We start from the raw sequence: 15,917 nt of genomic DNA, 5'->3' as shown, positions 1-15,917 counted from the left end.
CTGATGTGGGATTCGATCCCAGGTCTCCAGGATCGCGCCCTGGGCCAAAGGCAAGCGCCAAACCACTGCGCCACCCAGGGATCCCCCCATTATGCTTTTTAAATCAGTTGTCATCTCATGAATTTACAAATTTAGCCACTTTTCCATGTTTTCCATAGCTTCATTACCCAGTATCAAAGTCACCTTAGCACTCTCTGGAGCACCTTAATGCAGAGTAGGTGAATTTCCTCTTCCTTTTTCTGGATGTACTATATCTTTGATTAATTAATATTCAACTCACAGCCAATGGCACTACAACTCACACCTGAATAAAGCTTATCTAAAATATATAATTTCTCCATGAGGCACATCAGAGCCTTCTTGTGCTTAGGAACACTAGACACACTTAGCTACAAGTGGGGACTGTTTGAAGCAGAGAAATCATCAAAAAAAGTGGGGGGGAGTGCAAAAATGTGGCATTAAACAGACCACAAAAAGAAACCTCATTTAAATATGAGAACTGAAAGAAGGTAGGGGGTTGCCTTGTCCAACCACAGCTGGGAATTTGCACATAAGGCAACTCAACTTTTTCACCACTCTGCACATGTTCATGAATTATAACAAAGTGTTTCTACGATTGATCTGGAAGTAACAAATAAATTTTAGCCAGAAAGAGAATTTGCAAATCAGGAATCTATGAATAATGACAATCAACTGGATTGATTCTTAATCAAACATTAAGAATGAAGGCCAATTTCACAAGTGAGACAAGAAGGCCAAAAGACTATGGAATAGCAGATTTTAAGTGCTGCAAGAAAAAACTGTCAGTCTGGAAGTCTATATTCAACAAAAATATCCAAAGTGAAAGCAAAATAGAGATATTTTCAACCAGGTGAAAATGAAAATAATTCACTTACAGCAGCCCTGCACTATAAGTTATAAAACGAAGTTCCTTAGTTTCCAAATATTTGGGAAATTAAATAGCATTCTTCTAAAGAACATATAGATCAAAGAAGAAATTTTAAAATATGTTAAATTGTAAAATAAAATAAATTTTAAAACATAATAAAAGTTAATGTGTCCAAATTAATATGTCCAAATCACTAGAATGGAGCAAAGAAGTACATCAAAGAACATGTATAGCTCTTAAATTCTACGTTGAGAGAGAGAGGTCTCAAGCATAAAATCAGTGATGTGTGCTTTCACCTTGAACCTTTAAAAAAAAGTTTAAAAAGTGAATTAACCCAAAAGTAAGCAAATGGAAGTGTGATAGTCACTCTTTTTTTTTATGTTTGTTGATATTTTAGCCTTTTTCCTCCCATCCTACCCCCATATGTGAGCAAATTGTTAAGAAAGCCTAGGTACTCTCTCCCTTGGTGCCAGTGAGAGGCTCAAACCAGGCTAGCACATGATGGATGGGGAGTCTTCACCCCAGCCCCACCACTGAACCACAATAAAAGCCAGACATCTCCTCCTCTTCCCTCTCAAGCCATTCTTAGGTCCTGTGAACCTGTCCTGTTCTCCCCCAGAAAGCTTTTTATATAAGTAATAAACCTTTTCATACCCTCTTGATGTACATGAAACCATCAATCTCAATATCTGACATAAATTTGGGGGTAGTGTGGGAGTCCATCACACACCTGTGGGGTAAAACAATAAGGAATGATGAGGATGAGGGAAGAAATCAATTAAGTGGATAATGAACAAATAATAGACGAAATCTGAAAGGTAAAACATGAGTTCTTGAGAAGATTATGAAGATGAGGAAAATAGAATAACCACGGGTTTTAGAATGGTATATAAGTAACAGAGAATTTGAAGAGTAGGGGAGGGCTTTGACCCAGAGTAAAGAAACATGAATTAGTTTTAGGACCAGGGATGCTTCCTCCACTGAAAAAGCCTCTTTGATTTGCCTTTTTCTCTATGAATGCTTTACAATATAATACACACATTGAGTCAAAATAATTTTAAGCAAGTCCTGCACTGCTTCATATAACATAATCATGTTATATGTTATAAAAAATAGCATAATTATGTAATTTTAATCTGTTTTCTTGACTGCAGAGGGTATGGAGGGAGCCAAGCTCCCTGCCAGCACCACCCCACCACTGTCAAAGCAATGTCTGAGAATCACCTAGAAAGTTTTTCAGACTGTGCTCCCCTGCTATTTTTACATTTGTCACTCCTCCACTCCCTACATTGGCAAGGTTCTCTCCCTGAGTAAAAATCAGCTCAGAGGTGAGCCTCTACTAGCAGTGCCAGAAAATCAGTTCCCTTATGACGGCTAGACAGAAAAATTTGAGCACTGCTTCCTAGTAGGAATCATAGTACAGAGTTCCTCAAAGCACCACCTGAGCACCATGTGCTGCAGAATCATCTAGAGGACTTACTTAAAACCTAGATTCCTGGGCAGCCCCGGTGGCTCAGCAGTTTAGCGCCACCTTCGGCCCAGGGTGGGATCCTGGAGACCTGGGATCAAGTCCCATGTCGGGCTCCCTGCGTGGAGCCTGCTTCTCCCTCTGCCTGTGTCTCTGCCTCTCTCTCTCTCTCTCTCTCTCTCTTTATGTCCCTCATAAATAAATAAATAAATAAAAATTTAAAAAAAAAAGAAAGAAACATAGATTCCTGGTCATACTCCAAACCCAACAAAGAGCCCACATCTCAACATGCACCTCAGGTGGCCTTAAGGCTCATAAAAATTTTAGAAATATTAATGTAAAGTATAATTAACCCACAAAGAAGAAAATGCCCAACATTTCATGAATTGGGGATTGCCTGCTATCTTTCTCACGATGTCTGTACTCAAATGTAAGGTAACATCATTAAAATTTTAGAACCAAAAAAAAACTTACAAATGATCACATCCCCTTGAATTGTGTTAACTGAAAAACCAAGATCAAGACTGCTTGATTGCTTTTCCAAATAATACAGAACTAGTCTGAGCTTTGGGACCCAGAACTCATATGGCCTACACATAAAAGGGTAATTCCCATCAACTACAATTATAATATTTTATTTGCGACCTTATGCTGCCACAAATAATGGACTTGAAACCAAACAGAAACTTAATTAACCAAAGAACTGAAAACTAGATGTCTCTCTATGCAAATATAGACCACCACACGCTGCTGGAAATCAGATGGTCCATCAGAAGAGAGGTTTGGACAGCCTGAAGGAAAGATTTATCAATTCTCTTCCCCGTTTTGAACTTCTGAAAAAGCAACCCTATGTGTTCACATTCCAAACTGTTACTTAACAGAGCACATGGAGGGGTTTAACCCTTGAGCTTCCAAATTTTTATCTTCATTTTCAATCTTTTCAACAAAGGAATGTGTAAGAGATTACCATTAGAGTCATTTACTCTGCCTGAGGGCTATTTATTCTATTTGACTCATTTCTGAAAATATTGTTACATCCAAAGGCAAAAAAAAAAAAAAAAAGAAGAAGAAGAAGAAGAAGGATGGAGGCTTGTTTCAGGTTTACTTATGTAATTTTGTACAGATTAAATTAGCTAACCAGAAATTAAGCTGGCTAAAATAGATCTCTTGGTCTCTAAATCAACAGTAGAAAATTGCTTCTTAAAAAATAATTTGAATGGCAGGCTGCTTAAATATATTTTTGTCAATTCTATCAAGCATGATGCGTCAGTTTTAATGACCCTAAGGGAAAGCCATGAAGAATGAAAGAATCCCCAGATGCAAAGACTGGAAAGAATAGTCAGGTGTTCCCTCCTACAACAAAATGCTACAGTAACCACCTCAAAGAACAGAATGAAAGAAACTCTGAGGAGTCAAGAGTAAAGGGGCATCTGGGAATTCTAGGTGAAAAATGAGGAGACATTACAGGATCTCAGCTTCTATTTCTTCACCTGAAACCATGGGGATCATCACACTTATCTCCCATGGCTTTGTACAAAAAAACAAATTTGTTCACAAAAATTCCTGCCCCAGTGCATGGCATATTAATCTAATAAATCAGAATGAACCAATCTAACATTTATTTTTTTTTCAATCTAACATTAAAAAAAAATTTACATATGGGGGTGCCTGGGTGGTTCAGTCCGTTAAGCATCTGACTCTAGATTTCAGCTCATGTCATGCATGATCTCAGGCTTGTGAGATGAACCCTGAGTTAGGCTCGACACTCAGCACAGAGTCCGCTTGGCATTCTGAGTCTCCCTCTCCCTCTGCCTCTCCCCACTCCTATGTAAACTTTTTCTCTCTCTCTCTTAAATAAATAAATAAATAAATAAATAAATAAATAAATAAATAAATAAATAAATCTTTTTAAAAATTAACATATGGTAATTGGATAAAAGTGCTTCTTTTTATTTTTTAATTATAAACTATACCAAAATACATAAAAGTAACAATTAATTATATAATGAATTCACTGTATCTCTATTACCTAGATTTACTAATGATTAATTTTTGCCATGTTTGTTACATTTATATATACAGGCATATACATATGTGTATACACTCACACACAAGAAAACTGAAAAATCTTAAAAGTAAATCAAAAACATTTTGACATTTCACTATTAAATATTTCAGTATCCATCTCCCAAAAAGGGTCATTTTCTTTATAACCCTATTATTATGACACATTACAAAACTAGCACTAAAAAAAAAAAAAAACAAAAACAAAACTAGCACTGATTTTTTTTTTATAATAGACTTTTTTTAAAGAGCAGTTTTAGGTTTGCAGTAAAAGTGAGCAGAAAACACAGAATGTTCCCACATATGCCTTGCCTCCCACACATTCATTGCCTCCTCCCATCAACATCTCACACCAGAGTGGTCTATTTGTTAAAATCAATGACTCTTTGATTGATTGATCAAAACACTGACTCAACCAATGCTGCCAGATCATTATCACACAAAATCCATAGTTCACATTATGATTCCCTCTCTGTATTTACATTCTATGGATTTTGACAAATTGTAGAGTCACATGTATCTACCACTATAGTATCATATAGAACAGTTTCACTGCCTTAAAAAATTCTCTGTGCTCTGCCTATCGTAGCATCCTTCCCTCCTACCCAACCCCTTATCTTATTATTGCCTCCCCATTTTACCTTTTCCAGAACGTCATACAGCCTTTTGCAGAATCCTTATGCAGCCTTTTCAGATTGGCTTCTTTCACTTAATACTATTCATTTAAAGTTTCTCCCTGTCTTTCCAGGGCTAGATAGCTTATGTATTTCTAGTATTACATAACATCCTGTTGTGCAGTTTATCCATTTACCTATTGAAGGACATTTCGGTTGTTTCCAAGTTTTAGTAATTACAACTAAAGCTGCTATGAACATCTGTATGCAAGCTTTTGCTTTTTTGTGAAAATATGTTTTCAGTTCATTTGGGTAAATATTGAGAAGAGTGATTGTTGGATCATGCAGTTAGATTGTATTCCAAAGTGTACCGTTTTGCACTCTACCAGCAGTGAATGAGAGTTCCTGTTGCTCCACAGCCTTCCCAGTGTTTGGTGTTTTCATTGTTTTGAATTTTGGCCATTCCAATAGATGGGTAGGGGCATCTCATTGTTGTTTTAATCTGCATGCCTCTGGTGACTTAGGACATTCAGCAACTCTTAATATGTCTATCATGTCACTCATTTTCTTGTTGTTGAGTTTTAAGAGTTCTTTATATATCATGGATAACAGTTCTTTTTCAGATGTGTCTTTGGAAATATTTTCTCCCAGTCTATGGCTTACCTCTTCATTGTCTTTAGTGTTTTTCACAGACTAGTTTTTAATCGAGTTCAGCTTATAAATTATTTCTTTCCTGGATCATGCTTTTGTTGTTGTATCTAAAAAGTTATCACCATTCCTAAAGTCATCATAAGTGTTTCTTATGTTATCTTCTAGAAATTTTGTAATTTTGTATTTTACATTTAGGTCTATGATCAGTTTTGAGTCAACTTTTGTGAAAGGTGTAAAGTTGGTGTCCAAGGTTCTATTTTTCTATTTTGTTTTTTGGGGCAGTTGTTTGTTTGTTTTTGGCATGTTGATGCCCAGTTGTTCCAGCACCATTTGTAGAAAACACTGTCTTTTCTCCACTGAATGTTTTACTCCTTTATCAAAATTCGGTTGACTATATCCGTGCTCATCTATTTTTTTCTCTTATTATCTTACATTTATCTTTCTTTCATCAATCCCACACTGTCTTGATTACTACAGCAGCTATTTTTTTCATATCTTCTAGTAGCCTGTCTATATCCCAATTTCCTTGATTATTCCAGAAACATCCCTGGGAAAAAAATGGTTTTCTGGAAATAGTTCATTTGTGAGAAAATTTTAAGAACCTAAAAACAAAAACTGACAATGGATGAATGTCTATAAAGTCCAAAACTTTCCTGAAAATACATCATTTTCTGTGAGACCTAAAGATAGAATAAATCCACTCTGCCATGAAAGAAGAGCTCAGTGAAATAATTGTACCACTCCAGAGATAATTATTTTTAAAAGCAACTCAATCTGAATGAAGGGTAATCAAGACTTTGCTATACTAATTTTGCAAGTTATTATCAATTAAATTTGAAATGCCACCTCATTGCTTAAAGGTCTTGTCATCTCATGCATGGCTAGTACATTTCAAATTTATATGGAGAGTAGCAATTTATGTTCTTAGCAACATGCTTTTCTTAAAGTCATAACATCTCAAGGGTTTCTGCAGGAATAAATGAATTCCTATACATTAAGACCAACACTTGGCACATAGTAAGTGCTATAGAAGTATTATCTATGATTATAAGAATAAGATCTTTAGTTTAGTGTGTATCAGAATCTTCTAGAGGGTCTGTATTAAATTTATATAATCTAGGGCTCAAAATCTAGAGATTCTGAGATAGTGGGTATGGTTTTATTCCCAGGGATGTACATTCTAATTAGCACCTCAGATATATCGATCAGTATCAGGATATTATTGCATTTTATCTGAAGAAGACAAGAAATAAGGATAAGAGAGAATTGGTGTCTCATAGCAGCAAAATGGATAGTTTGAGAAAAGGAAGTCTTCCGCAAAAATAACAAGGAAACCCATGGACCATCTTGGTCTACTATGTATAAAACCGTGATATACTTAGATAACAGAGCATGGGGACAGACATAAAATACAAACTCATGTGTGTGCATGCTCATGCACACAAAAAAGTTAATGCCTCTGCTTAGAGACTTTGCCACTCCACGAGCATCCCAAGGCACAAGCCTTTGAAAATTTAAGTAACCATAACAGCGCAAAGGGGCATTGAAAAAATAATCCTGGAAAAGGTAAATTTTCATCCTTCCCATACACCACACAGGGAGGGGTTTTTTGAGACAAATTTTAAAGAAAATTGGATTTGCCAGCTTTGAAGTGTTATTTCCTGTTTTACTGAGAGGTTACCTTTTGAAAAATAATAATAATAATGCAGGGTCTATTCTCTTAACCTTCATTCAGATGGTAGTTTTTCAGAATCAATGGATGAAATAGATCAATATTTGACTGCCTAAACATATATAGGTGTGGATATATGTATATGTAATGATTTTCTTCTTTTTTATTAGCAATGAATTTGAATGGTTTCATAGAAAACATACATACACTATTTCTTCATACAAAAGAAATACAGACACAGAGAAGACTCAAGAAAATGGTCCAATATTAAGTGATCTAAATGAGAAACTGGGGGGGGGGGGCTCTCCATTACTAATAGAAGAAATAATTCAAGTGAAGCCTAAATGAAAAATAAGCTTTTAAAAGCTGTATTATTTCTAAGCATTACATAAAGTTTCTCGGCAATCTCTCAGAAGCTGCTCATTTCTGTTGAGTACTGTTTGTTCTAATTGTCTCTGGCTTATAGATCATATCCCTGATAGTGTCACCAGATCATTGAATGACCTTGGGATAGTTGCTTGCAAAACTTGGTTTCTCTGTTTACGAAATGAGGGTAGTAATCCTTGACACCCTCATACTTCACTGAGGTATTTCAAAAATTAATGAGTCATGGAGGCTTTGAGCTGCTCTGATCAAAGGCACTGTATATAACTACAAAGAATTGTTATTATTTACCAGTAGCCCCTTTTTATTGTGCCACTAATGAGCATTGTGGTCAGCAATAACTTATCAGGGGGGAAAAAGAGATTAAAGTTAAGAAGGTTGTTCCTCTCCATATTCAGATATAATTCTTGTTAATATTAATGGGTGTTATGCAGACATATTGAAAATGGGCTTCCTGTAGTCTAACAGTTCCTCTTGGGAAGTCTTTTGTAAATATACCTACCCAACATCCTGGGTTTAGAGGATTGCACATATTGGGAGTTTTTCTTAGATGTGTGCAATTTCTACAGAGAACTCATGTTTCAACTGACTTGGGACATAGGATTCTGAATTGAAAGTTCATCGCAAGATGATTTTCTTCTATATTCCTTTTCTCATCTTACCGATCCTTAAGCAATGTCACTGACAAATTTCTCTCTCTCTCTCTCTCTCACACACACACACATACTCACTTTTTTTCACCTCACTTTTCTTTTTCTTTTCAACTCACTTTTCTTTTCTTTCCAAATTTTCACTTAAAGAGGCTGAGTCAAAGAGTTGGTCTTGTCGCAAATTTTCAATTCCATACACTTTCTGTTTCTTCTCAAACCATGTTTCACTGAACCATTTCTATGTTCTCACACATTAAACACTCAGAGTGAGCAACTAAAATAGCAAAAATTTTACATATTCAGCATGTGTTTGAAAAGATTTCAACCTTTCCAAATTGATAGATGGCACAGAATCATGATGGTACAAATCAGATTTCAAATGGTTGAAGAAAAGTTTCTAAATATTAACAAGAAAGTAGGCGATTTTATTTTACTTTGTGCCTCCTAAAAGTACATGTCAAAAATCTTTTTCCGGTAATATTTAGAAGCACTTTGGGTCTCTGATAGGCAAGAAGGAGTGCAACTTCTCAGAGGCTCGGCAGTCCACCTATCTCTGAGCAGACTTCTTTCTCAGCCTGAGGCTTCTCTCCCATGCAAAGCTCTATCCTAAAATAAACAAAGCACTCAGCCACTAGAAGCACTTCAGCTGAAACATTTGTGAAACAAGTACATTCTTCAGTACTCAGGGTAAATGAATTTTTCATGAGCTAAGATCTATGCAGAAAAGTTTTCATGAAAATCTAGTATTTTTTCAGGAAGAGTTCCACAGAATGAAATATGTTCCAGCAAAATTCATACATTTAAGCTTTAATCTCCAAAGTGACTAGCTAAAGATGGGGCCTTGGAGATAATTAGATTTAGATGAAGTGGTGAGAGTAGAACCTTCATGATGGGATTATGGCCCTTTTAAGGAGAGCCAGAGAGTCCTTGCTCTCTCTCTTTTCCCACTATGTGAAGATATAGGGGAAGACAACCACCTACAAACCAGGGAAAGGAATCTCAGTAGAAACCAACCATGCTGGCACCCTGATCTCAGACTTCCAACCTCCAGAAGAGTGAGAAAACAAATGCTTGTTGTTTAAGCCACCTAGTCTGTGGTATTTTGTTATGGCAGCTAGAGTTGAACAAAATAAAGAACAGTAGCAAAAGGCTGTAATGATTTGTTTAGTCTTAACATATAAAAATTCTAATTGGATTCATGACCTTATACAGATATGTTAGGTGAATGGTTCAGATGTTTCCGCAAGTATTCTTTTATCCAATATGCTATGTATCAAATGCCCATTCAATAAATATCTAATTAGCAAATATTGAACTCCAGGATGGGTGTTGGGTAGAAAGACACACAAACAAATAGGACCAAGCTCCTACCTTCAAGATGAGCAGAGCATGATAGCGATATGTCACTTACTCCAAGAATACAAGGTAAGAGATGACAAGAGAAGAGCAGGAGATTGGGCTTTCTAAAAAAAATAGTAGTAGAATGTGACTAACTACAGATTGTGGAGAAGAATTTTATTTTTAATGTATATATTCGAGGAATGACAGTCTTTTTTTAAGGTGAAACAGATATCTAAGGTACAAATTCAATTCAACGAATTCATAATGCTAGCCAATTCTTTTTAATGTTCTGTATTTTCAAAATTACAGAACGATTATTTTGTAATTCATTATTTTACCAGCTTAACTACAAGGAATGTCACTGAGTATTTAAGCTATTATAAACATGCCTCAACTTTTTTTTTTTTTTTTGGTTCTACCAAATGCAAGATGAAATAGTGTTATCATTCACTTCATAAAATATATTGGTCCATATCCTACAGAATAATTTAAAAGATGTCAAAAGCACTTAATTGATCTAAAATGTCGCTTCTTCCAAAATGCCAGATAAAAGACAAAGAGTTTTACATTAAAAAGCCATATTCCTTGAATACTGTGAACTGCTACTAACAACATAATGTAATGGGTAAGACTGTCTGTTTGAATCCTGGCTCAGTGACTTAGCTACAAACCCTTCCCAAGTGACTTAGCCTCTCTGTGCCTCACGTTGCTCTTCTATAAAATGAAAATAATAATTTGTTCTTAAGGCAATTATGATGTTAAATTATGAAAAATATTTAGAATCAGTAGGAATGTAATGAAATTTCACTATTGTATTTTTAAGAGTCTTTTTCTGATTTGGATGCCGTTTCTTTTTCTTATCTAATTGCTCTGGCTAGGACTTCCAGTAGTCTATTGAATAGAAGCGGCAAAAGTGGGCATTCTTGTCTTATTCCTGAAAAGCTTTCTACTTTTCACCATTGAGTATGATGTTAGCTGTGGGCTTGTCATAAATGGTCTTTATTACATTGATGTATAGTTCTTTATACCTAATTTGTTGAAATTTTTATAAGTGAAATAGCTAGACAGAAAAAGACAAATACTGTATGATATCCTTATATGTAAAATCTAAAATAAATAAATAAATATATGTCAAATTCAAAGAAACAGCGTAGAATGGTAGTTGCCAGGGGTGAGGAGTATGAAAAATGGGGAGATGTTGATCAAAGGTACAAACTTCCAGCTGTAAGTTGAATAAGATCTAAAGATATAAGGTACAGCATTGGGTATAGTTAATACTACTAGATTATGTACTTGAAATTTGCTAAGACAGTAGATCTTATGCATTCTCACCAAAACAAAGTATACCAAATCATCACATTTTACACTTCAAATATATTATAATTTTATTTTTAAATTATACCTCAATAAATCCGTGAGATAAAAGTGACTTTTTTGTCTATGACAAAAGATTTTTAAATATAATTAAGATGATATGTATGAAAAGTACCAAATCCTAACACTCCACATAGTGATGTTAGACTCTATTAGAGAAAATTAGTATCAGAGAACATTTATATGCTAAAGATATCCATGAAAATTTGGGCCTATCAATTATCTCTACAGCACTCACTCATTTATTCATTCATTCAAAAATGAGAGTATACTTTATGTTTTCTCCCAGGCTCTGTAGCTGGTGTTGAAGATTTAAAAAATAAAAATGGACCTTGATGTAAAGAAGCTCATGGAATAAAGCATCTTGACCTATTTATTGAAGTAAATATTAAATATCATGTATGGGGATTTCTTTTCACTTGAACACAGTGTAGCATTCTCATTCTGCCTTATTTAGCACAAATTTTCATTTGTTGATATATAACCGAGGGCTGAATTTCTGAAGGAAATTTGGTTGTACAAGGAACTTCATAGGAGAATGGGAGGAGTTGGGCAAAGAAGAGAGAACAATTATTAAATCATTTGTCAGACTGATGCTGTTTTGCTTTACAAATACACATGATAATCATGTTTTGTGTGGCATTCTCAACATGATGAAATTACAAAAAAGTTATGTAAAAAGTAGCATGCTTTGCTCTCAAACAACAAACAAGAAACCGTTTCATTAATATCTGTGTTTCAGAAATGTTGATTTGTCTCACTAAAGGTGAGAGGATATCTGGCCAAAATGTTAATTAACAGCCACGTGAACTTGCCTTGAACTTTGAACAAGCTTGATTGTTGGTGATGGTGGACTACACATTGATAAAAGATAAAGGGGTATGGCTAGAGATGTCAGGAACCACTTTACTATAATTTTAAATACAGGAGTTTAGAATAGGATCTAGAAGTTTGATAGAATATGAAATATGAAAATCTACTGAAGATTATTCAGCTCTCCTACTTTGTCTTTTTCTACATATAGTTTTATTAGCACATATAAACCAATACTCCAAATCCTGTCTCCAAATCTCCTTCCTTGACTCAATTCCACACAGAAGTGGGATGGCTTCCTGTTCTGGAACACGCCCTGGTAGGCTCCTGGACTCCCATAGGAGTGCATAAGCCATGCCCCATGGCTTACTTGAGTATTAAAAGAAAGGCATTTACCATTCATTTGAAATAAAAAACCTTTGCACTTTAGACTTGCAACCAATAGTATAAATTCTCTGACGGTTTAGGATACTGAATCTTTAGTTCTAAGGAATTATGTTAATGGAGATTTTTAAAGAATGATCAATCCACCAATTCACCCAATCTTTAGATACATAAAATGGTATCCTTGGACCATGTCTATACACCAGAGATAGATGCTTGTAGAATTAGTTGCCTTATTCATTATTAGGTTGCTATTATGTTGTGTGCCCACACATTTTTTTTTCATGATATAAATTTCTTCAGTGATCCCAGTTGCCTAATTATCAGCTTTAATAGCTCCTACTATTGGAAAGGAGGTAAGAGAAGATGGAGAAAAATTTAAGTTTTAATATGAACTAAAATTCTTTCGAATCACAGCAAAAAGAGATAAGATGTAAAATAAATCTCAGTGAAAAGAAGTAACAACTAATAACATTTTTTTGTTTTGGAAACCTCTTCACTTAGAGGTGCTGATAAAATATAAAGTGACAACAAGCAAATAATTGATTGTGGCTGCATTAGATAAAGATTTCCAGAGCAAAAATAACATCACTGAAATGTATTTGTTCATTCTAGATGGTAACCTGCTGCTCCTTCAATGCTAGTCTGCTTTGGCAAGAATGTCTCCATCTGAAACCTTTTGTTTCCTGAACATTCTGGTATGGTCAAAACGTATGCCAGGTAACTAATGAGGAATTGCAAACTGAATACATAAAATGGAGGCTAAGTAAGGAAAAATCTGAGTGCCATCAATTGGACAGTAAATTTTTCTTATACAGATATAACCATGCATTAAAACTAAAAAATAATTCCATGAGGTTTTTAATTTATAAAATTGTATTTCTGCTCTCTAGAGCCATGTTTCACATTTGTAATAATATAGCATTCTCCCTGCTTACTTCAGAAAAGGCACTGAATGTGGCAGATGCTCAGAAACTGGGGACCATGACAGTGTCATTATGGTTTCTCTCAGATTAACATGTGGAAAATCACTACTGCTTTTTTCCCCGCTATGAAATAATATTTGTGCTCTTGTTCTGTTTATCTTTATGGTTTTATTCTTTATATCTTAACTTATATTTATATTTAAGGTAATATTTAAGGAGTGATAGATAAGCAACTGTATTGGTTAAGTAATAAAATAGTTTAGCTCCTATAAAAGTCTGGAGATTTTTAAAAATCAGACTATTTTCTTTACTGACCACAGAGTAGAATGTGCTTTGGCTTACAGAAAATATACTGGTTAATCTGTTAAAGTGTCTTATGAAATCCATCTTTTACTTACGGAGATTTTTTTAAAGATTTTATTTATTTATTTGAGAGAAAGTGAACAAGAGAGAGAGCACAAGCAGAGGTAGCACCAGGCAGAGGGAGAGGGAGAAGCAGGCTCCCCAGTGAACAGGGAACCCGATGCAGGGGTCAATCCCAGGACCCTGGGATCATGACCTGAGCCAAAGACAGATACTTAACTGACTGAGCCATCCAGGCGCCCACATAAACCAATTTCTTAAAACCTCCTGAAAGCATAGCTTCCTAATTGAATAAACTAAATATATGAATTATTATTAAAATCGAGAGGAAACCCTAGTTACCTGCAACTGATTAAGAACAGGTACATCATATACAATAAATATTAGGAAACGTCCAGGAAAACACCTCCCTCTTGCAGCTAAAAAAATAAAATTATTTTATTTTTAATTCAATATTTATTTGAAAAACAGTGTGTTATTGTATCCCTGGATTCCTTCTGTGATTAAATTTGTTAACACTATGCACTTAATTGCTTAGTTTTACTTCTTACTGGATAACTCTCAGACCCAACTCATCCCATGTCTTTCCTACATGTCTACAAGATATATAAAGTCAGTGCAAATATTTCTAAAGAGTTCTTTATACTTAGGTAACTAAATTGCCCAGTGGTAACAATTAAAGTAATATGTCGTCATTTGCATGACCCTTGAAACGGGACCTCTCAAATGACTCCAAGATTCAATTGACTCTCAAATGCATGCTCCCTGCAATCCACCACTGCTCTTTTGGTTTCATTGTATTCAGTCTTACTGTTTTCCTCCAAGACATACAACTGTCAGGATCTCTGTCAGGATCTCCCACTTTCCCATAGTAATCTCTGTACCAGACAATTCTCAGCCAGTCCTCTTGATATTTTAGTACAGGTCCTTTGAATCTCTTTATGCAATCTAGAGTCTCTTGTCACCCCCACATCTCCCACCACAACAAAGCCATGTAATGTTAAGATGAAAAGCAATCCCACTCAGTCCCTATATAAACTAATAGGTATAGATAAACAGTTTGAGAAAGGACTCACCCAACAGCACTCACCTCCGCTGGGACCTTCTCCTATCTCCATTTAAACACCTTGACTTTTATAGGTGTCAGTTCACCTTTACAATAGCAACAAAAAGTAAGCTAGGTGAAGCACCTGGGGGTGCTCAGCCAGTTAAGTGTACAACTCCCGATTTGGGCTCAGGTCATGAGAATAAGGCCTGCATCTGGCTCCATGCTCAGCACTGAGTCTGCTTGAGATTCTCTCTCCCTCTCTATCTACCCTTCTCCCAACTACTCTCACTCTCCACACCCCCCAAAAGAAATAAATTAAATCTTTAAAAAAAATAAGGATAGCTCTCAACAAATATGTAACATGGACCATAAGAAAGGAGAAACATTGGGATGCCTGGGTGGCTCAGCGGTTGGGCGCCTCCCTTCAGCTCAGGTCTTGATCCTGGTATCCAGGATCAAGTCCCCCATCGGGCTTCCTGCGAGGAGCCTGCTTCTTCCTCTGCCTATGTCTCTGCCTCTCTCTCTCTCTCTCTCTCATTCTCTCTCTCTCTCTTTGTGTCTCTCGTGAATAAATAAATCTTAAAAAAAAAGAGAGAGAAACATTAACTGCCAGGCACTTGGACACATTTTATTAGTCTTCATCACAACCATAAAGGGCGTAAATTATTTCATCCTACTCTACACAGAGATTCAAATAAATTCATATAAATACCAGAACCAAGGATGAAAGCTATGAGCTCTAACATCAAATCTGAAGGATTTTCCTGCGACAAATGTTCAGGAAACTTCCTAACATGGTGAAGACGAGAACATGGAGAGTGTTGGCCTGGGGAGGGGACTACCATTTTTTTCTCTCCATGTGCCCATGCCATTTAAGGAGCAACTTCTTTGTGCTGAATGCTTTATGAATGGTTCATCTCTTACAACTAACGATGCACTGAAGTATGTATCACTCCCCTGATGATATTTTTTCCTCTTTAGCCTGAATCAGCTTACATTTCACAAACAACAATAAAAGCAACAACAGCAGCAACACACACACACACACACACACACACACATATACACACACACCCCTGGAGCTAGCCATGTGGAATTCCTGTGTTTTTATGTGGGATACATAAGGTGGGTGACTACAGAGAAGAAACACTTCTCTCTTTAGTGGCACTGAGCACATAATGCTACATATAGGTAAATAGAAATGCATATAGAAAACAGAAAAGGTATGTATACAATGGAATATTCCTCAGCCATTAGAAACGACAAATACCCACCA

General features: G+C 35.7%; 1 protein-coding gene across 1 annotated transcript in view; it reads right to left on the bottom strand.

Moving 5' to 3' along the window:
* Positions 1–6,802: 6,802 nt before the first annotated feature.
* LOC121499940 overlaps positions 6,803–15,917 on the bottom strand; it is a 178,504-nt gene continuing 169,389 nt past the window's right edge. Inside the window, exon 9 of the mRNA XM_041771211.1 lies at positions 6,803–6,919. Within this exon, the coding sequence (XP_041627145.1) occupies positions 6,803–6,919 (117 nt within the window). The remainder of the gene's footprint in view (positions 6,920–15,917) is intronic.

Source organism: Vulpes lagopus, chromosome 10 (genome assembly GCF_018345385.1).
Source record: "Vulpes lagopus strain Blue_001 chromosome 10, ASM1834538v1, whole genome shotgun sequence".
NCBI classification, from domain to species: Eukaryota; Metazoa; Chordata; class Mammalia; order Carnivora; family Canidae; genus Vulpes; species Vulpes lagopus.
Note: the sequence above shows the minus strand (reverse complement) of the source record. Positions and strands in the feature narration are given on the sequence as shown.